Source organism: Budorcas taxicolor, chromosome 12 (assembly GCF_023091745.1).
Source record: "Budorcas taxicolor isolate Tak-1 chromosome 12, Takin1.1, whole genome shotgun sequence".
Taxonomy (NCBI): domain Eukaryota; kingdom Metazoa; phylum Chordata; class Mammalia; order Artiodactyla; family Bovidae; genus Budorcas; species Budorcas taxicolor.
The window spans coordinates 52,635,672-52,663,636 of NC_068921.1; the positions used below are offsets into that span (position 1 = coordinate 52,635,672).

Below are 27,965 nucleotides of genomic sequence, written 5' to 3' on the forward strand. Positions count from 1 at the left end.
GAAAGGGAAGAGGGGGAGGGTTGGGGAGGCAGGGGAATGAGCTGGGCAATGGTGCGCCCCCTGCTGGCCTAACGTCTGCCATGGCGAGGGCGGAAGCACCAGTCGCCTGCAGACGTGGCTCTGCATTCCAGGGTAGTCAAGTTGCTGGCTGCAGGTGTCATGGATGAGGGTGTATAACTGGCAGTCCCACCAGCCAAGGGCAATTTCCCAGAAGAGATGAAGCTGTGAGCCCTTAGTGCCAAGCACTAGGCTGGTAAAGTCACCAGCAGCTTCCACTTCTCACCCACTCTTGGGGCACTGGTTCTAAATGAAGATCCCAGGGAAACGATGCCTTGATCCAGAAAATATATCTTTACCTTTTCAGGTCCTATAGGCCATTATCGTAGGAGATACATTTGAACCAAAGGGTGGGAGATGGGGGCTTTGTAACCCCCACATTATACCTGTAAACTGCTGTCTGACGATGCAACTCGAAGTCCCAACTCATTTTTAGTTTGACAAGGTGATTTTTGTGTACCTTGTTCAGATGATCATCACACCCTTATGAGGCAGGTAGTGGGTTTCGTTAGACTATTTTACAGGGAGATTAAGTGGTTCAGAACTTTGATGTCATGAAGCTGGACCTAGGACTTGATTCTGACTCAAGATGGAGGGCCCCTCCCACATTCCATACACCATCTGGTGGGATGGACTCTGCAAAAAATATAACACCCCACCTAGGGTGACCAAGTCATCGCTATTGGCCCAGGACTTTTCCAGTTTAAAAACTGCTGCTGCTGCTGCTGCTGCTAAGTCGCTTCAGTTGTGTCCGACTCTGTGCGACCCAATAGACAGCCGCCCACCAGGCTCCCCTGTCCCTGGGATTCTCCAGGCAAGAACACTGAAGTGGGTTGTCATTTCCTTCTCCAATGCATGAAAGTGCAAAGTGAAAGTGAAGTCGCTCAGCCGTGTCTGACTCTTAGTGACTCCATGGACTGCAGCCCACCAGGCTCCTCCATCCGTGGGATTTTCCAGGCAAGAGTACTGGAGTAGGGTGTCACTGCCTTCTCTGGTTTAAAAACTGAAGAGTCCCACATTTGTGGAAATTCAGGGCTGACTTCTCTGTTAAGCAGAAAGGCCACACCTGGGACTCACAGTACCTTTAGGGCCCCAGAACAGACACATGTCATATTATCTTTCTTGCCTCCACCTCCTGGTTCAGTGCCAAGCTCTCAATGCATATTTAGTCATTGAGTAAATGAATTAACAGATGGGCTGATTCAGTCAATTGCTTGTCCTGTAACATAGGGGACACTAAATACTCCTGACTTCAGTATCTTCATCTGTAAAATAAATACATTGGAATAGATGAACTCTCATGTTCTCAGGGGACAGTTTATATCATGTATTTGTTATACCAGGTTATGGGACTGTCCATGTCATTGAAAACTGTGTATCATTAGCAATGAACGAGCCCCTTGTTGATTCTTTGTTAAGTCATTGTTGTGTTTTTCCCCATCCCCATTTTTCTTTTAGGTCCTGACTGGAAGGGAGCATGTCCAATTTCACCTTGAGAAGAACATCTCCCACAGGAAATGGTAATGTAGATGCTATTTCCCTTACTCAGAAAATTTAAAAATCTGGGGAAAACAATCCATAGTTCCTAATTTTTTCATGTAGCTATGAAATGCTTAGAAGCATCAGTCTAATTTAATTAACATGGCCAAAGTTAGGCTTAAGATACAAGTCAGGGTGCTGTAGATTTATCTCATCCAATTGCAATTCAAAGATTTCTTTCAAAAATCAAGTATAGGTGACCTTCTGTATTTCTGAGATCAAAGAATCATGTTATTTATAATCAGAAGCACCAGGACTTATTGAGTATTATAAGTACTTCCAAAACAGTCTCATGTGTCCTTCCAAGGCATATTTCTTTTTGAGCAAAGTGGCAGTATTGATTTAGCTGAGGCCTGTGGTTCTACATTCCCAGGTGCAGGGCAGGGCTTCATAACGTGCACAGGTAGTTTCAGTTGGCACCTGAGCGGTCTTATATGTTATGTTATCTTTGATGATAGGTGTGGGATTTGTTCTTTCTTGCCAGTGCATCCTCCTTTGATATAGTACTGGAGGTTCCAGCCTAGAAGATGGAGGCTGGACCATCAGATGTGCCTCTCAAGATTTCCAAGTTAGCAAACACACACTCAACTCCATGGCACTGTATCTCTTGAGGTTTCATTCTTCTGTTGTTAGATATGAGGACTACCACGCAGGGGACCACACTGAGGCAACAGGGTTTCCAGGAGGTCAACAAAAGAAGGACTTTCTTACAGGATAACAGCTGGATAAAGAAACGTCCTGAAGAAGAAAGGTAAGAGGGCGTGGGGAGGGAGGAAGGGGGAGAAGAAAGAGCTAGTCTCCATTTGGGAAACTAATGGCCAACTGGAAAGTGGATGCTTTTTTTTCCTAAAGCACTGTGTTGCTTGGCCTCATTTTTGGTAAGATTTAGTAAGCATACATTGGTTATATCAGATTTTTAACAGTATCTCTACCATCTTAAATATCCATATACCTAAAAGAATATGAGTTGTGAGTGAGAGAAAGCAGGATTTCATCGTTATGAGTAGCGTAGACATTGATAACCTGAAAAAAAAAAAGACATTCCAGTTTCCAAAAAGGTAATATTTAGTCCACAATGGGGATATTCCTGGTATATATTGATCATGTCTGCTGAAACAAATGGAAGTATGACTCCAAGTTTACAAATTCAATAATAATGTATCTGAAATTTCCTTATGAGCAAGTGAAATAGATAAATTCTTGGCTCGTTTTACTTCCCACTGGCTGTATACCTCTAGATCCAGGTAGGTGCCAAATGCAGTGTCACTTCGTGAGTCAAGACATTTACCACCAAGAAAGTATTGTCTGTTTCAAGCATTACATCTATTAGCTGTATGTTTAAAGGTTTGAAGACTATGTCCCTAAACATATTGCCTCATTGCCAGCACAGGTTTATAATAGGTGTTTGTCCAACCCAGATATATTTATTATAAATTGTGTGTGTGTGTGTGTGTGTGTAGGAGGCCGTCTGTGGGGTCGCACTGAGTCGGACATGCCTGAAGCGGCTTAGCAGCAGCATACACACACATACGTGTGTGTGTCCTTAGTCACTCAGTTGTGTCCGATTCTTCGACTCCATGGACTGTAACCTGCCAGGCTCCTCTGTCCATGGGGACTTGCCAGGCAAGAATACTGGAGAGGGTTGCTATGCCCTCCTGCAAGGGATCTTCCCAACCCAGGGATCAAACCCAGGTCTCTCGCATTGCAGGCAGATTCTTTACTGTCTGCATCACCAGGGAAGCCCAAGAATACTGGAGTGGGTAGCCTAGCTCTTCTCCAGGGGAACTTCCTGACCCAGGATTGAACTGGGGTCTCCTGCACTGCAGACAGATTCTTTACCAGCTGAGCTACCAGGGAAGCCCATGTATATATGTATGTGTGTATCTCTATATATAGATACACATATATGCATATGTTCCTTGATTCCCTCTTACATGTCAAGTTAGATGCTAGATACTTTACATATAAAGCTTCACTAAATCTCACAACTATCATCAGTTCAGTTCAGTTCAGTCACTCAGTCATGTCCGACTCTTTGCAACCCCATGAATCGCAGCACGCCAGGCCTCCCTGTCCATCACCAACTCCCAGAGTTCACTCAAACTCATGTCCATTGAGTCAGTGATGCCATCTAGCCATCTCATCCTCTGTCATCCCCTTCTTCTCTTGCCCCCAATTCCTCCCAGCATCAGGGTCTTTTCCAATGAGTCAACTCTTCGCATGAGGTGGCCAAAGTACTGGAGTTTCAGCTTCAACATCAGTCCTTCCAATGAACACCCAGGACTGATCTCCTTTAGGATGGACTGGTTGGATCTCCTTGCAGTCCAAGGTACTCTCAAGAGTCTTCTCCAACACAACAGTTCAAAAGCATCAATTCTTCAGCGCTCAGCCTTCTTCACAGTCCAACTCTCACATCCATACATGATCACTGGAAAAACCATAGCCTTGACTAGATCGATCTTTGTTCACAAAGTAATATTTCTACTTTTGAATATGCTATCTAGGTTAGTCATAACTTTCCTTCCAAGGAGTAAGTGTCTTTTAATTTCATGGCTGCAATCACCATCTGCAGTGATTTTGGAGCCCCCCAAAATAAAGTCTGACACTGTTTCCACTGTTTCCCCATCTATTTGCCATGAAGTGATGGGCCCAGATGCCAAGATCTTCGTTTTCTGAATGTTGAGCTTTAAGCCAACTTTTTCACTCTCCTCTTTCACTTTCATCAAGAGGCTTTTTAGTTCCTCTTCACTTTCTGCCATTAGGGTGGTGTCATCTGCATACCTGAGGTTGTTGATATTTCTCCCGGCAATCTTGATTCCAGCTTGTGCTTCTTCCAGCCCAGCGTTTCTCATGATGTACTCTGCATATAAGTTAAATAAGCACAGTGACAATATATAGCCTTGTCATACTCCTTTTCCTATTTGGAACCAGTCTGTTGTTCCATGTCCAGTTCTAACTGTTGCTTCCTGACCTGCATACAGGTTTCTCAAGAGGCAGGTCAGCTGGTCTGGTATTCCCATCTCTTTCAGAATTTTCCACAGTTTCTTGTGATTTACACAGTCAAAGGCTTTGCCATAGTCAATAAAGCAGAAATAGATATTTTTCTGGAACTCTCTTGCTTTTTCGATGATCCAGCAGATGTTGGCAATTTGATCTCTGGTTCCTCTGTCTTTTCTAAAACCAGCTTGAACATCTGGAAGTTCATGGTTCACATACTGCTGAAGCCTGGCTTGCAGAATTTTGAGCATTAGTTTGCTAGCATGTGATATGAGTGCAATTGTGCAGTAGTTTGAGCATTCTTTGGCATTGCCTTTCTTTGGGATTGGAATGGAAACTGACCTTTTCCAGTCCTGTGGCCACTGCTGAGTTTTCCAAATTTGCTGGCTTATTGAGTGCAGCACTTTCACAGCATCATCTTTCAGGATTTGAAAGAGCTCAACTGGAATTCCATCACCTCCACTAGCTTTGTTCGTAGTGATGCTTTCTAAGGCCCACTTGACTTCACATTCCAAGATGTCTGGCTCTAGGTGAGTGATCACACCATCGTGATTATCTGGATGGTGAAGATCTTTTTTGTACAGTTCTTCTGTGTTATTCTTGCCACCTCTTCTTAATATCTTCTGCTTCTGTTAGGTCCATAGCATTTCTGTCCTTTATTGAACCCATCTTTGCATGAAATATTCCCTTGGTATGTCTAATTTTCTTGAAGCGATCATACAAGGTAGGTATTACATTCTCATTTTACAGAAAGAGGAGTCTGAGGCTCAGAGAAGTTAGGTAACTTGCCCAAGAGCACACAGCTATTACATAGTAGAGCTGAGAGTAACATGACCCATTGTCTTTCCGTTACACCAGTGGTTCTCAGTCAGGGACAATTTTGCTCCCAGGGGATGTTTGACAAGGTCAGGAGACATTAATAGATGTTAAAACTAGGGGTGGGGTGCTCCTGGCATCTAGTCAGTAGAGACTAGGAATGCCACTAAATAACCTATTAATACAATGCGCAGGACACTCCTCACAACAAATAATGATCAAACCCATAATGTCAAGAGCACTGAAGATGGGAAGCGCTGCATTACAGGATACTTACTCCAAGCTTTCTACTAAACTATCCATGAGTGGTTGTTTGAGGAGCATACTTGTAATTGGTGAACAAAAATGTCTCTTAAAATCTGTTGTTAAATTCTACTGTTTTAAGGAACCATAGGGGTATTTGGAGATAGACTAAGTTTTGGAGATAACACTCTTAGACGACAATCAATTCCACACACTAAGTTTTGGAGTTAACACTCTTGGACTACAGTCATTTCCTTCTATAAAGCAACATTTACTGCTTCTCTTGAAACCTATTATGACATTTCTATTTTTCCAAAGTGACAGAGGGAGATCAAAGGTAAATTTGGCACTGCAAGTATTTGCACAGATGTGGGGAGATAGAGATGTCTGAGACAGTTTACAGTCGGTAGGAGTGATGGTTTTATGCCAGACACACTTCCTTAAAAAGGCCTAGGGAAGCTTGGACGGTGTGACAGCTTCTCAGTGAAGGGGAAATTGGCTCTGATGCCTCCCCCACACTCGCTGGCCCAGTGCTGGGCTCCTCGTTAGAATTTTTCTTTAGGCAAAAACTGCGTCTGTCATCTGCTGCTCTCCCCCAAGTGTAGGGAGGGGATACTGGGAATCTGGAGGGTTCTCTTGGGATCTCTGAGGGTGTATATTTGCTGGAATTGTTTCAGTTTCACTGTTCGTCTTTCTTTTCAATTATCTACTGTAGTTCTTTTATAGCTTTATTGTCAGTGGTTCCAGAGTGTTGAGTAACATTAGTGGAGCAGAACGAGGAGAAATGTGATATTTCAGGTTTGGCTGGGTTCACATTGAAAGGTTCAGATACTTACTCTCTGCCTTGGCTCAAGACCAAAGTCTTTACTACATGTTTTGACATTTCCTAACGTTGCCTGTGGGCTTCCCAGGTGGTAAAGAAGCTGCCTGCCAATGCTGGAGATATAAGAGATGCAGGTTCAGTCCCTGGGTTTAGAAGATCCCCTGGATGAGGGCATGGCAACCCACTCCAGTATTCTTGCCTGGAGAATCCCATGAACAGAGGAACCTGGCGGGCTACAGTCCCTTGGAAGATGGCATGGCAACACATTCCAGTATTCTTTCCTGGAGAATCCTATGGAGAGAGAAACCTGGCGGGCTACAGTCTGTAGGGTTGCAAAGAGTCAGACATGACTGAGGCAACCTAGCACATACACATACAACATTGCCTGTATTTTCAGGTCCACTGTACAAAATAAGAAATATTTAACTTTAGGATTTTATGTATGAAGTCCTATTGCATGATTGACCAGTAGGAAAAGCAAAAGTTTGGAATATAGAGATCTGGGACCTAAACCTACCCTTGTCAATTGCTAATCTTTAGCTTTAGGAAAGCCACAGACTCCTTGAGCAATTTTCTCATCTGTGAATTGGATATGAGTGTCTCCCTTGCCTAATATATAGGGTATTTTAAGGACCAAACAGAGCACACTATATGATCTCATGGGTCAGAAATAGGCTAAATCTGTGAACAATCAACCTTCTTAACTACAAATACTGGTATGTATTTTCCTACACTTTGTCAAGGAAAACTATCAAGGTCATCAACGGGAAAAATTTCAGACATAACAGGCTTAATTAAATTTAAAACATGTTTGAAGAAAAGTTTGCCTTCCTGCAGAAAAGCATGCTTCTAATATATACAAAGTAGTTGGCTGAGCATTCCCACACTCTGATGAAAGAAACCAAAACCAAAAAGCAAACACTGATTCTGTTGTGGAATCACCTGGAAATCTCATGGGATAAATCAGAATAATGGTCGTTTGTACTCCCAAACTTGTTTCTTTTCACCGTGTTCTTTCAAGTGGTGACTGGTTGAATTAACTTTGCCAAGCATTGCGAGCTCTTTCCTGCCTGCCTTATTTAATGCTTACTAAAGACTGTGATAACTTTTCATGTGACTTAATTTTGTTCTTTCTCTGCAGAGATGAAAATTACGGTAGGGCGGTGCTCCACAGACATAATTCCCACGATGCCTTGGACAGGTAGGTGTTTTAGACAAGTTACATCATTAGCAGAAACACAAAGACAGTTGTTTTTGAGAGTAGACTTGTTCAAGGCTGAATATTGGTGCCTAGCCACAGGCTTTCCCTGATGTTCTGGGCACGTGAAGGAGAATCTGACAACATTAGGGATTTTCACAAAGCAAACTATGCTTCTCCAGCTTTCTGCTCCCCAAATACAGTTTGAAGGTATAGAATCATCAATCCACTGCTCACCCTACCACGGTGGCCTTCCTGACGGGAAAGAGCAAGGGCTCCCACAAAAACATGATGAGATAAGATATTTCCAAGCCTTAGAGAAAGGAACTCTAAAACAGAAATAACAGCTGAGTTCACTTGCTTTATGGGACAGTACGTTTCTTTTCTGCGGACGGTGACTGCAGCCATGAAATTAAAAGACACTTGCTACTTGGAAGGAAAGCTGTGACAAACCTACACAGCATATTAAAAAGTAGAGACATCACTTTGCCAACTAGGTCCATAGAGGCAAAGCTGTAATTTTCCAGTAGTCATGCATGGATATGAGAGTTGGACCATAAAGAAGGCTGAGCACCGAAGAATCGATGCTTTTGAATTGTGGTGTTGGAGAAGACCCTTGAGAGTCCCTCGACAGCAAGGAGACCAATCCAGTCAATCCTAAAGGAAATCAACCCTGAATATTCATTGGAAGGACTGATGCTGAAGCTGAAATTCCAATACTCTGGCCACCTGATACGAAGAACTGACTCAAGGGAAAAAATACCTGATGCTGGGAAAGATTGAGGGCAGGAAGAGAAGGAGGCAATAGAGGATGAGTTGGTTGGATGGCATCACCGACTCAATGGACATGAGTCTGAGCAAACTCCAGGAGATAGTGAAGGACAGAGAAGCCCAGTGTGTTGCAGTCTATAGGGTCTCAAAGAGTTGGACACGATTTAGCGACTGAAAACATTTCTTTTCAGAAACTCCTAGGCATGTGGAAAATCGCTAAATGATACTCAGTGGCCAGTGGCCAGACAAATGCAAATTAGTAGGAAAATTTAAGCAAAACTCATAGTCACAATGATGTAAATACTCTAAGACTGATAAAATGAATAGACAATATTCTTACTAAAGCACATTGACACTAACACACAAACAAACAGCCACACCCAGCAGAAGAACCTAGTTATTTCTCAGACAAAAGTTTTATCCAATTCCATGGGCAGAGTCTACAACCAAGACATACTTAGTGAAGGACTATGATTGTTTTTCATGGTGGGGCTTTAAAGAGATAAGTAGACATTGTAAAGTAACTGTTGTTGTTTAGTTGCTAAGTTGGACACAACTATTTTGTGACCCCCATAGACTGTAGTCCACCAGGCTCTTCTGTCCGTGAGATTCTCTGGACTGAGTTGCTATTTCATTCTCCAGCGGATCTTCCTGACCCCCAGGGACCAAACCCATGTCACCTACATTGGCAAGTGGATTCTTTACTACTGAACCACCTGGGAAGCCCTGAAGTAACTATACCCAAATAAAAATTAAAAAAACATTAAGTGGACACTTTGAATATATCTATTTTGGAGTTATTATATGTGGATTTTTCTAAACCATTTAAAAAGTGTTCAGAATTTTGACGTGTTCTAAGGAACTAAAAAGCCCCTTGATGAAAGTGAAAGAGGAGAGTGAAACAGTTGGCTTAAAGCTCAACATTCAGAAAATGAAGATCATGGCATCTGGTCCCATCACTTCATGGGAAATAGATGGGGAAACAGTGGAAACAGTGTCAGATTTTATTTTGGGGGGCTCCAAAATCACTGCAAATGGTGATTGCAGCCATGAAATTAAAAGACACTTACTCCTTGGAAGGAAATTTATGACCAACCTAGATAACATATTAAAAAGCAGAGACATTATTTTGCAAACAAAGGTCCGTCTAGTCAAGGCTATGGTTTTTCCAGTGGTCATGTATGGATGTGAGAGTTGGACTGTGAAGAGAGCTGAGCACCGTAGAATTGATGCTTTTGAACTGTTGTGTTGGAGAAGACTCTTGAGAATCCCTTAGACTGCAAGGAGATCCAACCAGTCCATTCTAAAGGAGATCAGTCCTGGGTGTTCATTGGAAGGACTGATGCTGAAGCTGAAACTCCAATACTTTGGCCACCTCATGTGAAAAGTTGACTCATTGGAAAAGACCCTGATGCTGCGAGGGATTTGGGGGCAGGAGGAGAAGGGGATGACGGAGGATGAGATGGTTAGATGGCATCACCGACTCCATGGACATGAGTTTGAGTGGAATTCGGGAGTTGGTGATGGACAGGGGGGCCTGCCATGCTGCACTTCATGGGGTCACAAAGAGTCGGACATGACTGAGTGACTGAACTGAACTAAACTGAAGGGTCCTGAGTTTACCCCCCTCTACATGACATATCCCATTGGATACCAGCCTTAGTTCTTCTGTTTGACTGTTCTGTGATTTAGCTGACTGTCCTGTGGCTTGTCCTGGGTCTTCATGGTTTTGAAGCTTATGTTCGTGTTCTCTGTTGGCCCTCTCTTACCGAATAAGGGGAACCTGATAACTTGAATCCAGGCACCAGTGGAAAACACACCCTCCATTGTATTTGCCTTTGTCTGGAACTATTAAAGAACATACTTGTTGTGAAGCATGACCAGAAAAACTAAGATTCATGTTCTTAATGTTTCAAGATATGTGTGTGTGCTTAGTTGCTCAGTCATGTCTGACTCTTTGTGACCATGGACAGTAGCCCACCAGGCTCCTCTGTCCATGGGATTCTCCAGGCAAGAATACTGGAGTGGGTTGCCATGCCCTCCTCCAGGGGATCTCCCCAACCCAGGGATCAATCCCAGGTCTCCCACATTACAGGCGGATTCTTTACCATCTGAGCTACCAGGGAAGCCATGTTTCAAGATAATGTAATCGTAATGCCTTCTATGGTAATTTTATGTATTTAAAATTATATCAGTTACCTGAACCCTTCATGTTGCTGGACAGCATTCTGGCTAAAGCAGCACACTGAGCTGTTTTATCTTCACAAATAAAAATCTATACGCCTGAGACATTTCCCCCTGGACTCCTTGGCGAGTATCTCAAGTGACATCTTTATAAAAAGTAGTGTAGGTTACTTTTCTCCTTGCATTTGCACAAACAGACGTCCGTGTGATACTTTTCCATCCTTCTGCAGAGGCTGTGTCCACTTTGGTGTTCACCCAACACCACTTTGGAGCACCTACTGTGTGCTGACACTGTGCCAGGTGCTGGGAATACAAAGATGCATCAGACGCCAGCTGTGATCTTAAGACGCTCTCACATTTCATGGAAAAAGATGGATCCATAGACACAAATACTCAGATTTACCATGCAAAGTGCTTGTAGAAGTGTGGGCCATGCTATGGGAAGAAGCAGAGGGTAACTCTGACTGTAAGAGTGGAAGCCCGCCCTGAGGAAGTGCTCATTGGTGTTGCTGCTTGAAGGATGGAAGCTGTTTCCAAGTAGGAAAGGGTAGCTGGTGAGCAAGGGGCCAGGAAAGAGGCACTTCCAGCAGAAGTGATAACATGCCCAAGAGTTCCACGTGAGCAGAGACTGAAAATAAAGGAGAATAAATAATTGTCTCGTCATGCTAGAAGACAAGCTTCATAGGATGCACAAAAAACAGGACATTTTACTATGTCCTTTCTCTGCGAGATCATTAACACATGTCAAAGGAGGCAGAAAGCACAACAAATAGTACCAGTGGAGATGCCCTTCGGAGCCAGACAATATTTTGCAGTCTGGGAACAAAACGAAACCCTTGCTTCCATAAAACTTCAAGTGATTCAAGTCAAAGTCACTCAGTCATGTCCAACTCTTTGTGACCCCATGGAGTCCATGGAATTCTCCAAACCAGAATACTGGAGTGGGTAGCCTTTCCATTCTCCAGGGAATCTTCCAAACCCAGGGATCAAACCCAGGTCTCCCGCATTGTGGGTGGATTCTTTACAAGCTGAGCCACCAGAGAAATCCAAGAATACTGGAGTGGGTAGCCTATCCCTTCTCCAGTGGATCTTCCTGACCCAGGAATCGAACCAGGGTCTCCTGAATTGCAGGCGGATTCTTTACCGACTGAGCTATCAGGGAAGCTTCCTGGTTAAAGGTAGAGGAGGGAGAGATTGAATGTAAATGAACACAGTATGCTATGTCCCGTGGTGATAAGTACCTGAAAGAATGAAGCAGCTAATGAGACAAAGCAATGGCGTCTATGAGGAGCTATTTCCTGGATGGGGGTCAGTTCCATCTGCACCCATGCATTATACCTGCTAATGAGTCTCACCATAACCTCACTCTTAGTTTCCTTAAAAACACAAGAGATTGCATTAGTTATTTTTTTTATAAACATTATTCTTTCCTTAACAAACACTATTCCCTCTATCTCTGTTCATTCATGTCTGTTTATCCTTCAAGTCCCAGCTCAACTTGTATCTCATCCAGGAAGACTTCTCTGATCCCCACGTCTCCAAACAAGCTTTCTCAGCTTCAAACTCCCTTGTACTTGACCTGAACCTCTTTTCTGATACTGACCGCTTTCTATGCTTGGACATACATGTCTTACTTGTCCCTCTAGCTCTGTGTGTGCAGGGTCTATAGTTAAATCGTAACTCATTCCTCAGCTGATGATATACTGCTGATGATATACTGTCATTAATACAGTATATGGTTTATACCTGCAAATATTTGCTTAATAAAGATACACTACATCAAGTTAAAAATTGCATCTTAAATAGTATACTGTTTTGGTACATTTTCTGATTCAGTGCCTTTGATCTGTTAGCTTCAAATGATGCTTTGAAATGCAAATACAGTCAATCATGATAGAATTCTCCAAAGAGCTTACTTTCCCTGTATCACAGGGTTAAGACGTTGAATAGGCTTTTCTTGCTGATTAATCAGTCTGATCAAGCTATCTCCAGTGCTTTGATGATCATGGTTCCTTCTCTAACTTTCTTGTCTTCTCTCTGCTCCCTCTTTTTCAAATTATCTGTCTCAGCTCTCTGCCACTGTCTCTCCTCCCCTACGTCTCCCAGGCTCCCCTCTCTTCTCTTCTTCCCATCCATCCTTTCTCTCTTCTACCACTTTCCTCTGTTCATTTTCTTCCTGTTTCCTGTTTCTCTCTTTTCTTCTCTCTTGCTCCCTCTTTCTTCCAGCAAGGCCTCTGCTTTCAACCCTGTCCACGGTGCTGAACTCCTAATAGACTGATTTGTATGTAGCCATTGTGCTGGCATAAGGCTCTGATAAAACTGTAAACACAACAGAGCTGATGATAAGGGACTGAGTTCCTATTACATAAAAATCAACAACAACCCTGAAAGCGGTACATATTAGTAATCAACGCTTTTGCATGTTGTGTTGCTTGTTTCACATATCCTTATCCTCAATTTGAATATGTTACATTGTGATTAGATTAATTGGACCTAAAGAAGAATTCTTTTATTAGCATGGGAAATTGGGTTTGCTAGTTTATCCTAGTCAGGTCAAAGCCTGGGACAATTTTGGTACTCCAAATATGTCTTTTCTTGGTAACATATATATCTCCTACCCTAATAGGCCAAGACTTTACTAAATCTGTGGAAGTTGTATAAACTATTTTTTATAATTTATTTGATCTTCCTGTAATTATTTTTTGCTACAGGAAAACAAATGAGAGGGAAGAGCCAAAGGCCACAATCAGTCGGTACAGATCTGATGACACTTTGGACAGGTAAGGTGTTTTGAACCAGCAAGTGGAATGTATAAGATATGTTAAATCCCATTTCTTATAAGGCATGAGGCAGCTAAATGTTTACCAAAGTGAGCTTCAAACTATATTTTATCCCCAGGAACAGAGGGCTATAAAGATGGAATTATCTTCTTCAAAACTCACAAAATCTTGACGTGCTATGCTATTTTCCTAAAATCTTGCTAATAGTACATCAAAAGGAAAAATTCTAAAGGAGCTGGTTTGAGTATAGATGGGATGGGCGCTGCATGTTATCTGCTTAATTTTAAAAGGAGAATATAGTTTTTTTGTGTGCGAGTCACCAATTCTTGTTCTAACTTCTGTTTTTCCATTCCGGAGGCAGAGAAACAGCAGTTTTCATTTTAACTGTCTTATGGAGAGACTATATATTTTAATAACACAGTAATTTTGATTCACTCTAGGATAAAGACATTGGCTCTTTACTCTAGAAAGTAAAACTGCTCTTTCGGCCACGGAGTCACCACATGGCTATACATGAGTCATTGTGTTGTGCCTGTTGTTGGCTCACTCCTAGATGGAAGGAAAGGAAGGGCTCATAAACAGAAAACCAAGGAATATCTATTCAGGTTGAAGTGTAAATGCTACAAGCCACGTTTAAATTTTATATCTGGTAGAGGTGCTTCCCAGGTGGCTCAGTGGTAAAGAATCTGCCTGCCAATATAGGAGACACAGGAGACTTGGGTGCAATGCCCGGGTGGGGAAGATCACCTGCAGGAGGTCATGGCAACCCACGCCAGCATTCTTGCCTAGAGAATTCCGGGGACATGAGACTGGTGGGCTACAGTCTATGGGGTCGCATGGAGTCAGACACAACTTAGCAGCTGAGTACAGAAGTGGTTATTAAGCATAGATAAAGAACAAAGTTCATATCTTCATTTGGAGTCTAGACACGGTGAATGCCCGAGGCCATCAAGAGTCAAAGCCACACCCCATAAGCTAAAGATGTGCTGTCTTTGGAAACAAACGTGCAACCTGCTGCCCTTGCAGCACATACACTGAAACTGATGGCATCTAATAGATTCCATGTTCAGACCAGGCCAACGTCAGTTAAAACAGCAAATGCATGCGCTTCTGCACTCTTTATAGGCTTTTAAGTCAATCTCCCTAATAGTGAACTAAGGAGGTGACATCTCTCTTGTAATTAACAACCTTGACAAGAATAAGTTTGTGAAAGTGTCTACCCAGGATCTCATCTCCACAGCCCTGAGTGAGAGAGGAGTCACAGTGCTTCCATTTGTTCATCCTGGCCTTGCGGGCTGTCCTAGAGCTCTGTTAATTGAAGCAGGAAACCCTACTTCTAGGGATGAATTTACAAGTGAGGTAATTTATCTCTAGAAAGGTAAATACGGGAGACCTAAGCCTTTAACAGGCTGAATGTTTGTGTCTGAGTGTTTATATCAGTCCAGTCAAGATGGAACCTTAGAACATCAGCAGTGAACTAGACCAGACCTCACAGTCAAGCCAGTTAGTCATTCTCAACCTCAGCAGCAGATTAGAATCACCTAGAAAGTGAAGGTGTCCGTCTCTCAGTCTTGTCTCTTTACTACCAGACTCCTCTGTCCCTGGGGTTCTTTAGGCAAGAATATTGGAGTAGGTAGCCATTCCTTTCTCCACGGTATCTTTCCAACCCAGGGATTGAACCCAGGTCTCCAGCACTGCAGGCAGATTCTTTACCATCTGAGCCACCAGGGAAGCCCAAATCACATAGAGAGCTTTTCGACTGCACTGATAATTTGGTTCCAACAGCTCTTATTCCTTAAATCCTAGTCTAATTAGTCTGAGGGGGCCTTGGGCATCTTTTAAAGTTTATGACATGATTCTGATGAGCAGCCAAAATTCCAAACCACCACACCAGCCCAAACCCTTCATTTTAAAAACTAGAAAATGAAGCCAGAGATTTCTTGCTTTATCTACACAGAGGATTAGCAGTGCATATTTGGAAGATGAGCTTCCCCAGGCAGTCCTATCCCCAGCTCACCCCCAACAGTGAACTACATTCATCCCTGTAAGTGTGGGCACAGGTGTGAGGGAGAGAACAGAGAGGTCAAGAAAGGCAAGCCCTGCTAGCAGGAGTCAGACCCCATCATGCAGGGCACTCCAAGTGTAAGACGCGAAGTAATGTTAGAAGGAAGATGGTCAAATATATTAGGAGTGTGCATGCATGTGCCATTTTAGTACTTTGTGTGTAATAAATAAATATGAGAAAAGTACTGAGTTACCTTTAAAGAGTTCCCTTTTAAAATATAAATCTGTTGGTAAAAATGTGAAGTGTTCTAAAGAAACATAGGTAATCAATAGTATACCGTAGCGTTTAATATGGCTCAAATCCTGAAGATTGTTTCATATCTAATTTTGAAAAACCGCGGTTAGGGAGACCTCTAGTGTTCTGTTGTGGAAGTGTAACTTTTCTTTTGGTTCTTTTGATCATGTTGCTGATTATGTTTAAGTATTTCCTGTCTCCAAGACTGACTCCTATTAAAACAATCTATCTCATATCACAAGTTGATAGAAACTTCATAAGGGAAGTACCAAGTTAATCTCCCTAAGAAATGAGAAATTGATGAACACATTGGGATGATGGTTAAATTGACGAATACATTGGAATGATGGTTCTGTCCATTATGATTTATATTATTTATATTTATATAAATTATTATCTACATTATACACAATTATTTATATGTTATTTATAGACTTATCCCCCTAGTGTTGTGAAAGAGATAGTGGAGGTGAAAAATAATAACTGAAGAAAGACATGTTGCTCATCCATGTTGCAACAATTAGACTACAGAACCAGGTGTACGACAGTGGGCCCTACTGGAAAGACTTTGGAGACAGACTGCTTCCTGGTTGTATGGCCAAGAGAAAGCTACTCACTTTTTTTGAGACTCTATTTCTTCATCTATAAAATGAAAATAATTACATTTACCTTCTAGAGATGTTCTGAAGATTGCAAAGTAGTAGGTAGCTATTTTGATTATTCCATGCTATATTGCCCACAAAGACAAACACTGTAGAATTTTGATTAATTTCATTTAATTTTAACATCACAATCCTCCTTTATTTAAACCTTGAAGATGTTTGAAATTAAGGTTCTGTTTTCTTTAGACAGATTGTTATTTTCAGGGTACCAGAGTAGCAATTTCCCAGGATTATTTTTATCTTCTATGAAGATCTCATAGATGGCTCTAAAGTCTGAGTAGTTTGCAAGGAACATTTAAGTTTTACGATTTAGGATTATATGACATCATGTTTGTGATATTCACCATGATTTACTGCAGAGCCCTTTAAATATAAACATATCAGAGCCTCAGTAGCAATTAGTGCAGAGAATATACTTGTAGTCTTTGGTCTAATGAGCACCTGAGTGATCTTCATGAGTTTTTTTTTTTTTTTTCATGTCTGTGCAAATCCTTTCTTAAAGCAACAGCCAAAATACAGGAGGCTCACATTATTATTATTATTTTTTTTGCTTTTTTCACTGCTATATCAACTTAAATACTAATCATTTGTTTATACCTTTAAATTATTTTTTAAAAGTATACATTTATAATTTACAAATCAACAGAGTGACATTTCCATCCAGATACATTTTTCCATCTTATTTCCTGCTCTCAACAAAGGATATCTAGAACCAGAGGGACAGCACATCAAAAGTAAGTGCCAGCACCTTCTGTGAGCAGCAAGCTAGAGTGTCTAAGAGACACACTGAAGGTTTACATTCCTCATTAACTAAAAATAATTTATACCAGAATAGTTCCAAACCTATTTGCTTTCTGTTTTTACATTCTCTATGAGCTTTAATTTCAATGGTGGTATTCTGAGCATTAGACCCCTTACATATGACATCTCTAAAAAAATTTTCAATTACAGATCATTATCACCATCATATAATATTTTCTCATATAACAGACACTCAATCCTTCAGGAAGCTTAACAAGTGATTCTGTTTTATTCCATTTCCCCCACACACACTAATTTCAAACCTTGTTCAGTCAGTCAGTTCAGTCGCTCAGTCGTGTCCGACTCTTTGCAACCCCATGAATCGCAGTACGCCAGGCCTCCCTGTCCATCACCAGCTCCCGGAGTTCACTCAGACTTACGTCCATCGAGTCCATGATGCCATCCAGCCATCTCATCCTTGGTCATCCCCTTTTCCTCCTGCCCTCAATCCCTCCCAGCATCAGAGTCTTTTCCAATGAGTCACCTCTTCGCATGAGGTGGCCAAAGTATTGGAGTTTCAGCTTCAGCATCAGTCCTTCCAAAGAAATCCCAGGGTTGATTTCCTTCAGAATGGACTGGTTAGACCTCCCTGCAGTCCAAGGGACTCTCAAGAGTCTTCTCCAACACCACAGTTCAAAAGCATCAATTCTTTGGCGCTCAGCCTTCTTCACAGTCCAACTCTCACATCCATACATGACCACAGGAAAAACCATAGCTTTGACTAGACGGACCTTTATTGGCAAAGTAATGTCTCTGCTTTTGAATATACTATCTAGGTTGGTCATAACTTTTCTTCCAAGGAGTAAGCGTCTTTTAACTTCATGGCTGCAGTCACCATCTGCAGTGATTTTGGAGCCCCCAAAAATAAAGTCTGACGCTGTTTCCACTGTTTCCCCATCTATTTGCCATGAAGTGATGGGACCGGATGCCATGATCTTTGTTTTCTGAGTGTTGAGCTTTAGGCCAACTTTTTTGCTCTCCTCTTTCACTTTCATCAAGAGGCTTTTTAGCTCCTCTTCACTTTCTGCCATAAGGGTGGTGTCATCTGCATATCTGAGGTGATTGATATTTCTCCCGCCAACCTTGATTCCAGCTTGTGTTTCTTCCAGTCCAGCGTTTCTCATGATGTACTCTGCATAGAAGTTAAATAAAGCAGGGTGACAATATACAGCCTTGACGTACTCCTTTTCCTATTTGGAACCAGTCTGTTGTCCCATGTCCAGTTCTAACTGTTGCTTCCTGACCTGCATACAGATTTCTCAAGAGGCAGGTTAGGTGGTCTGGTATTCCCATCTCTTTCAGAATTTTCCACAGTTGATTGTGATCCACACAGTCAAAGGCTTTGGCATAGTCAATAAAGCAGAAATAGATATTTTTCTGGAATTCTCTTGCTTTTTCTATGATCCAGTGGATGTTGGCAATTTGATCTCTGGTTCCTCTGCCTTTTGTAAAACCAGCTTGAACATCAGGGAGTTCACGGTTCACGTATTGCTGAAGCCTGGCTTGGAGAATTTTGAGCATATCTTTACTAGCGTGTGAGATGAGTGCAATTGTGTGGTAGTCTGAGCATTCTTTTGCATTGCCTTTCTTTGGAATTGGAATGAAAACTGACCTTTTCCAGTCCTGTGGCCACTGCTGAGTTTTCCAAATTTGCTGGCTTATTGAGTGCAGCACTTTCACAGCATCATCTTTCAGGATTTGAAAGAGCTCCACTGGAATTCCATCACCTCCACTAGCTTTGTTCATAGTGATGCTTTCTAAGGCCCACTTGACTTCACATTCCAAGATGTCTGGCTCTAGATTAGTGATCACATCATCAGGATTATCTGGGTCATGAAGATCTTTTTTGTACAGTTCTTCCGTGTATTCTTGCCACCTCTTCTTAATATCTTCTGCTTCTGTTAGGTCCATACCATTTCTCTCCGTTATCAAGCCCATCCTTGCATGAAATGTTCCCTTGGTATCTCTAATTTCCTTGAAGAGATCTCTAGTCTTTCCCATTCTGTTGTTTTCCTCTCTTTCTTTGCATTGATCATTGAAGAAGGCTTTCTTATCTCTTCTTGCTATTCTTTGGAACTCTGCATTCAGACACTTAAATCTTTCCTTTTCTCCTTTGCTTTTCACCTCTCTTCTTTTCACAGCTATTTGTAAGGCCTCCCCAGACAGCCATTTTGCTTTTTTGCATTTCTTTTCCATGGGGATGGTCTTCATCCCTGTCTCCTGTACAATGTCACAAACCTCAGTCCATAGTTCATCAGGCACTCTATCTATTAGATCTAGGCCCTTAAATCTATTTCTCACTTCCACTGTATAATCATGAAAGATTTGATTTAGGTCACACCTGAATGGTCTAGCGGTTTTCCCTACTTTCTTCAATTTGAGTCTGAATTTGGTAATAAGGAGTTCATGATCTGAGCCACAGTCAGCTCCTTGTCTTGTTTTTGTTGACTGTATAGAGCTTCTCCATCTTTGGCTGCATAGAATACCATCAATCTGATTTTGGTGTTGACCTTCTGGTGATGTCCATGTGTAGAGTCTTCTCTTGTGTTGTTGGAAGAGGGTGTTTACTATCACCAGTGCATTTTCTTGGCAAAACTCTATTAGTCTTTGCCCTGCTTCATTCCGCATTCCAAGGCCAAATTTGCCTGTTATTCCAGGTGTTTCTTGACTTCTTACTTTTGCATTCCAGTCCCCTATAATGAAAAGGATATATTTTTTGGGTGTTAGTTCTAAAGTGTCTTGTAGGTCTTCATAAAACCGTTCAACTTCAGCTTCTTCAGCATTACTGGTTGGGGCATAGACTTGGATAACTGTGATATTGAACAAACCTTGTTAATCACTGTAGAAACCCTACAAGTCATTAGGAAGATGAACTTTGTTATCTACTAGAGGATTTTTAAACGAACAAGTGAATGTAAAAGTGATTAATACCTTGAGGATGGTGGTGGTTTAGTTGCTAAGTTGTGTCCGACTCTCTGTAATCCCATGGACTGTAGCCTGCCAGGCTCCTCTGTCCATGGGATTTCCCAGACAAGAATACTGGAGTGGGTTGCCATTTCCTTTTCCACATCATGAGTTTTAAATGTGGATTCATTCTGTACAAGTTAATACCTGGATTGTAAACAGTCAGTTGAGAATATGGAGCTCTGGATGATTCAGTGTTCCTCCCTTTTTGCATGCAAGAGTTACCAGTTTGCGTTCAAGGTATCATCATTATGCACCATAAACAGAAACTGTGTGGGGTTGACTTGGGGAATTTCATGTATTAGAATTATTTATCAAATGTTTTAATTACACATGTCACAATGACATCTAGGAATTGAAATCATTTTAAAGCTGGGACAAATAAGCCATATTTTTCCATCATGAGCTTCTTTTAGAGCAAGGCGAGGTTATCGTCCATCTTCCCAGGAACAGTTTATATAAAGCCCTGTAGTAAAGTGGATGGTGGGACTTCCCTGGTGGTCCAGTGCTTAAGAATCCACCTTGCAGTCTGCGGGTTTGATTTGTGATCAGGGACCTAAGGTCCCATATGTGGGGTCGCAGCCAAGTCTGCTCACGGAAACTACTAAGCCCACCCACTGCAAGGAAAAATCTCGTTTAACACAAGAAAGATCCTGTGTACTGCAACTCAGACCCAATGCAGCCTAAATAAATATATAAATATCTTTAAAAAAGAAACAGATGCTATGTGCTCACTACCATAGCTTATTTTTTTTTAATAACATGAATGATAAAGATAACAGTTTAGAGAAAATTATATTAATAATAGACCCATAGTATGAGATCAGCAGAAGAGTCTTGCTGACCTTTTGTTTTCCAGAACCTAATTTTTCCCCATCCTAGTTTTGTGCAACGTGGGGAAGGGAATGACAACCCACTCCAGTATTCTTGCCTGGGGAATCCCATGTACAGAGGAGCCTGGTGGGCTGCAGTCTATGGGGCTGCAGTTTTGTGCAAACCTGCAGAATCCAGAAGGCAGCCTCACATCTCAGGAAGAGCTTTCCTTTCTGATGTGCTTTTCTAGGGGTTGCAGTTGTGAGATCCCACCACTGGCATGCAGGCTACAGGATTCCTAGTTTGTCTTCTGACCCAAAAGACAGACAAACACACCTTTCCCAGACCTACTCTCCTATGGAGACCCAAGTTTAGAGTGTTTTAAACCTCTGATGGTCCCCAGGACCTATTAACACAATGTGTTAGTCAATGTAAACAAATTTGCCAGGGTAGAGCAATTCTTGTGACGAGTTCTCTCCCCTGCCTCAAATCTCCATGGTTTAGCCCAATAGAAGATTATTGCTTGCTCTGAGCAGAGTTCAAAGTGATATCCTAGAAAATTAGGGGAAATCTCTGCTCCATAAAATGACTCTTTCCATGTTTTAATTCTTCCATCTTCAACCCATGAGCACCAAAGCTGCAGTAGAAGAGGAGAAAAGAGCATGGAGGATCATGCAAGAGGTTTCGTGATGGTTTTGGGAGTCATGAATAATATTTCTGTCCATATTCTTTAGAATTCAATCACATGATCCCAATATACGTGTACTAAAGATTGGGATATGCAGTCTTCCTGTGTGCTCAGAAGGAAAACAAAGAGATTGACAAAAATATAGCATTGTCTATACCATAGCGAACTCTGAGAGTTGGTGATGGACAGGGAGGCCTGGCGTGCTGTGATTCACGCGGTCGCAAAGAGTCAGACATGACTGAATGACTGAACTGAACTGAACTGATACCATAGAACATTTTTTTAAATTGCTTAAGTCTTCCATTGATTCCTTTTAGTGACATAGAAAGTACTGTCATTGGGTCAATTATTAAACAACAATGAAAAGGAAATAGTTAATGAATTAAATGCTCAATGAGTCAGAAAGGCTAGCTAAAAAGCATAAACTTTAAAAGTTACAAACTGTATCAAAATGGCCTAATAAATAGATTTTGTGGTGAGTATAACAGTTTTTTTTAATTGTAAAATTTTATAAAATGTGATACCTGAAAAGCAATTGTTTTCACTAGAGAAACGTTATGTTGTGAAGTGATTCTAGCATGAAAGAGGTCTAAGAGGAGTTTAAAAACCTAAATGTTGATCCAGACTTTTGTCTTATTTCTTTATAAAGGATTTCAAACAGAAATGATGCTGCTAAAACATATAAGGCCAATACCCTGGATAACCGACTAACCAATAGGTACCAGTATCTACTAACTTGGGGAAAGGTTCAAGTACAATATTTTTCTAAGCATTACTTACTTACATACAGTTCTTCAGTCCTACTTATTATCTTTCTGTAAACGCTTATCCTGTATTTTTTAAACAGAAATAATTCTGGCATAAAAACTTGGCTCCTGCTCATGGTTAAAGAGAAATAAACTCTTATTCCTGGCTTCAAAATGAAGAGAATTCATTGCTTCAGGCCATCATTCTACCCCATTTATGTGTCTGTTTAAATTATCCTGGTGGCAACAGGAAGTATTACAAAATACATGTAAATGTAAAGTTTACATTCCTATGGTACAAAAATTATTGAACCCATCAAAGAAAAACACTGGGCTTAAAAGATGAAATCTCTAAAGAAAAACACCTTTATCTGGAATCTAATACACAAAAGGTGAAAAACCATGAGATCAACTTTTCAAATGTATTCAACTACTGATACTTGCTTTTTCTTTCTCACAACTAATGTTAACTTTTAATTGTAATAACTCTAAATTCATGGACAACTGCAAATTGATGTAAGAATTTATTCTTTGCTGCTGCTCAAACTTTGCCTTCTCATTTTCTTACCAGAAATATGTCCACGTTTCAACCACCAGAAGTGACAAAGACGTATGTACTTCTCTAACTGGTCTTACATTTTAAGAATAAAGTGTATTTCTTCCTATATGTCCAAGAAAAAATCAAGATATATTGTCTTCAGGCCAAAGTCTCATTGTAACACAGCCATCCCCTGCCCCCACCCCCAGCTTTGACAGGTTGAATAGTATTGATAGAAATACTGAAGTGGTCAGCAAAACCTAAAGTACTTTCTATGTGGACTTTAACACAAGAAGTTTGCCAACCTCTGCTCTAATCAAACACCAAAGCTTGAGTCATTCTTTATTTCTTTTCTTTTTAAAAGTCTAGATTTTTTACTTTTTTGCCCATAGAACTTTAAAATTTTTTCCTAGTCCTATGGCAACTCTTTCTTCTTGTACATTTCATTTGCCTCCCAAAATACCCATCACATCTACAGCTCAGCTGAGTCTTAAAATCATGGTTTTGCTAACAATCTGTATAGACAAAATGCATTTTCCCTGGAATGTACTAATGGTGGTTATAAACAAGCAAAGTAGATATATTTTTGAAAACTTGGTTGATTTTTAAATTTGTATTTTCAAAAAAAGTAATTTTCACCCTGGACTGCCCTCCAATAGTTGAAACAGGCCTGAGTCACTTCAGTTTTTTGAGGGTCTGCATGTATTAACAAATGCTAAATAGAGATTTGGCTTCCCTAGCGGCTCAGACAGTAAAGAACCTGCCTGCAATGCAGGAGACCTGGGTTTGACCCCTGGGTTAGGAAGATCCCCTGGAGAAGGGAATGACAACCCACTCCAGTAGTCTTGCTTGGAGGATTCCATGGACAGAGAAGCTTAGCGGGCTTCCATAATCAGACACGACTGAGCAACTAACACACACAGAGATTTAAAACAGTGTGATTTTTAAATGTTTTCTTAAACGAGCTAATGTATTTAATAAAAAAAATTGTAATACAATTCTGTGAGTCACAGCATAGACAGGATTTTAAAATATTTGTTGGAATCCTTTGATGTGGAATCAAGCACATCGGAATCAATTGGTCTGGGTTTCAGACACAGAATGTCATATAATGAATGACTTTTCCACTCAACTCCTTCTGTTTTAATTATCTGAGTGAAAGCCAGGTGACTTGTATAATGGGTAAACTAAGGAAGAGCTTTTCCTGTTGTTGTCCTTTCATCCTCAAGTGAAACATTTTGTGGTGGGATTAGGAGCAGATTGCAAGTCCTTTCAAAGGTGAGATAAAATGAAGTGTCAGCAATGTGCTCACTGCTTGTTCTTGTGACAAAACAGGCAACCTGGAGGTTTGTCCGGTGCAAACGCCACCAACACCCCAGCTTCCACCTCCACTACTACTCCTGTGAAGAAAAAGAGGTAGGATGGGCTTGTTGGGAGCCCCTCTTCCTGCTGTTCTCTCACAGACTGATCTTTATTAACGTCTGCACCGAATCATCCAAGGCCCCCGGGCCGCATCTAGAGTTTGCTCTCCGCCCTTCCTCCTCCTTCCCTCCTCCCCTTCCCAGGGATCTGGTGCCTACTGTCTTCACACTTCAGTCCTTTCCTCCCCAATCTCCTTTTCAAAAATGCTATCTTTTCCTCCAATTTTATTGAGAAATAATTAACATATATCGCTGTGTAAGCTTGAGGTGTATAGTGTGATTTACACATATGGTGAGGTGATCACCCAATATGTTCAATTAACATCCATCATATCTTCCCAGGTGGCGCTAGTGGTAAAGATCCCTCCCGCCAATGCAGGAGACATAAGAGACACGGGTTCGATCCCTGGGTGGGGAAGATCCCCTGAAGAAGGGCATGGCAACCCACTCCAGTATCTTGTCTGGAGAATCCCATGGGCAGAGGAGCCTGGCAGGCTGCAGTCCATCGGGTCACCAAGAGTTGGACACGATTGAAGCAACTTAGCATGCACAACATTCATCATCTCACAGATCATCCATTATGTCAATAGAAACATTTCTCCTTTGGATGAGAACTCTTAAGATCTACTCTCTTAACTACTTTTCTATGTATCATGAAATGATATGAAAGTGAAGTCGCTCACTCGTGTCTGACTCTTTGCAACCCCATGGACTATAACCTGGCAGGCTCCTCTGTCCATGGGATTTTCCAGGCAAGAATACTGGAGTGGGTTGCCATTTCCTTCTCCAGGGGATCTTCCTGACCCAGGGATTGAACCCAGGTCTCCCACATTGCAGGCAGACGCTTTACCATCTGACTCTTTACCATCATAGGGACTACTATGTATAATACAATCATGGTAACTGTAGTCATCATGTCATATATTACAACCCTAGAACTTATAACATCTTTGTCTTTTGTTGGATGATATTTCAAATGTTTATAAAATAAGTTGGTCTAAAGGACAAAAAAATGTAAGTTTTTACCTTTTAGCCACTGTCCTCCAATCTCCCTCAATCCCCCTGCCTCTGATAACCACAAATCTGATCTTATTTTCATATGTGCTATCTTAGGGTCTTGAACAGCTGGGTAATGTTTTGATGCAAGAGCTCAGATAGTAAAGCTACTTCAGGTAACGCATGTTAAGAGTCCTACTACAAGGAACTATCCTGCACAACGTCTGCAGTGTAGCCAAGTGTCACTAGACTCCAGAAACCAGTCTGCATCTTGGAGGCCGCCTCTGCTCTGTAGATCAGGCTTCCTCCACGTTCAGGGTCAAGGGTCCTATCTGGAGGCGTCAGTCTCTGTTTGCGTGCTTATTATCTCTTCCTTCAACTTCCCCTGCACGGCCTTCCACTTTCGCCTGTGCTAACTTCCATTTATCTAGTAGGCATGAAGGAAGAGGCAGATCTTCAGTGGTGGCATCTTCTTCATGTGACAGAATGGGATGGTGGAAGTGATTTTTGCATGTTGAAGAGAACATAGTGCCAGTGAATCATGACATGAATGGAAAACAAGCATTCGTGAACCTCAGTGCTTTTCAAATTTTCTTATTTTCTTTGCTTGCTCCTCTGACCATGCTTGGGCTTCCCAGGTGGTGCTAGAGGTAAAGAACCTGCCTGCCAATGCATGAGACGTAAAAGACATGGGCTCCTCTCTGGGTCGGGAAGATCCCCTGGAGAAGGGCATGGCAACCCACTCCAGTATTCTTGCCTGGGACAATCCCCATGGACAGAGGAGTCTGGTGGACTACAGTCTATGTGGTTGCAAAGAGTCAGAAACGACTGAAGCGACTCCGCACGCACACACAGGACGATGCCTGGTGTAGGGCAGGTGTTCAGTGCTTGCTGATGAGCTGGCTGACTGCCGCGCTGCTCCTGCAGTCCTCCTGGAGGGAAATGACTGATTCTATTTTCTCCTACAGATGAAATTTTGATTGTGTCTACAGAGTCTCAGGAAATAAGATTATCCTTCTCTCGGATCCAAATTTCACATTTCCCCTGATCCTTTCTTGTCTGTTAGAAGAAACCGAAAGGGAAATTTAAGGTCCGTTAGTTCAGTCTCCTACCCAGGGCAAGAATCTTTCCTCTGATAGGGTAGGCATCATTCAGGAACATTGCAGCCAGAAGCATGACTCTCTTTTGTGACGTGCCTTGACTAAGCTCTTGGGGGTTGCACTGAGCTGAAATTGGCTTTGCTTTACTCCCATCCCATCTTAGCGCAGTCCTGCAATCTCAGAGAATAGACCAGCTTCGAGAATTTAAATGACTCTCCTGTCCTTATACTTCATCTTCCTTTTCCAGGCTATCTTACTCTCCTCTGAACATCATTTTTGATCTGTAACTTAGTCTTTTTGACAAAGTCCTCAGCTATCTCTACCAACTACAATGATGTCTTAATAATGGGAAGGCATCTTTCTAATTGGATATACATGTGTGTGTATATATATGTACATGTATGTATAAATGTGTGTGCTTAGTTGCTCATATGCAGCTATATAAAATTGAGCTTGGCGTTGCTGTGGCATTCATTTATATTTTCAATATTCTTACTTTCAGCATTTCCTGTCATACAGATTTTTTAAAACCATATTTTGAGTAGAACATAAGAGTGTTGTTATTTTTATTATGAAATGTTTCAGAAACGCAGAAAAACAGAGAGGTGTGTTGATAATGAGCACCCATGAACCTACCATATAGATTTAACATTATTATTTTCCAGATTTCCTGCAGATTTCTTTGTAAAAAAGTGTCTACATTGTTTAGTGTCAAAGGAAATGGGCAAAAGGATTTATTTGGGAGAGCAGATTGCCTGCAATATAGGCCGTTACTTCCTATGGTAGGAACTAAATAGTTTTCATTTTATCTCTAAGACCTTGTACGAAAGTCATCTCATTGCCTTTTTACCTGTCAATTTATTTTCAGCTTTCCCTGGAAGACATGCGGGTGGGGTCAAGTCTTTCGAGCACAATGTTTATAACTGATGTCATTTCTTAACAGACAGTCCTGGTTTCCACCACCCCCTCCAGGTTACAACACCACCCCAAACACAGGAGCAAGCAGAAGGTAAGAGAAAGATGTCAGAGGTAATTGCTATGTAACATGATGGAAGAATGTGTTAGATATTGACAACATATAATTGTGGATGCTTTGGAATAAAGCGGAGGCAATTTTGTGAACTCTGAGCTCTGAATAAGATAGTGCCCAGTGAAAGTGAGGTCAGGGTACAAGTTGTGCCTGGTAGGAAATCTGACATGCTTTGAGAAGTAAATGACTGTATTTTTAGTTTGCTAAGGGTTGCTGTAGCAAAGTACCGTAAAGGTGGGTGGTGTGAGAGAAATGTATTGTCTCACAGTTCCAGAGGCTGGAAGCCCAAGATCAAGGTGTTGACGGGGTTCCTTCTGAGGGTTCTGAGAGGGGATCTATTCCACCCTTTTTCCTGGCTTCCAGTGTTTTCCCACCAATCTCTGGTGTTCCTTAGTTTGTATAAGGGCTTCCCTGGAGGCTCAGATGGTAAAGAATCTGCCCTCAATGCAGGAGACCCAGGTTTGATCCCTTGGTCAGGAAGGTCCCCTTTAGAAGGGAA

General features: G+C 41.6%; 1 protein-coding gene across 1 annotated transcript in view; it reads left to right on the forward strand.

Annotated features, from left to right (window-relative positions):
* The first annotated feature begins 1,534 nt into the window (after nt 1-1,534).
* The window catches only part of SCEL (sciellin), a 111,539-nt gene continuing 85,108 nt past the window's right edge, over nt 1,535-27,965 (forward strand). Inside the window, exons 1-8 of the mRNA XM_052650034.1 lie at nt 1,535-1,577; nt 2,230-2,347; nt 7,617-7,676; nt 13,340-13,408; nt 22,285-22,353; nt 22,953-22,991; nt 24,255-24,335; nt 27,380-27,445. Of these exons, the coding sequence (XP_052505994.1) occupies nt 1,535-1,577; nt 2,230-2,347; nt 7,617-7,676; nt 13,340-13,408; nt 22,285-22,353; nt 22,953-22,991; nt 24,255-24,335; nt 27,380-27,445 (545 nt within the window). The remainder of the gene's footprint in view (nt 1,578-2,229; nt 2,348-7,616; nt 7,677-13,339; nt 13,409-22,284; nt 22,354-22,952; nt 22,992-24,254; nt 24,336-27,379; nt 27,446-27,965) is intronic.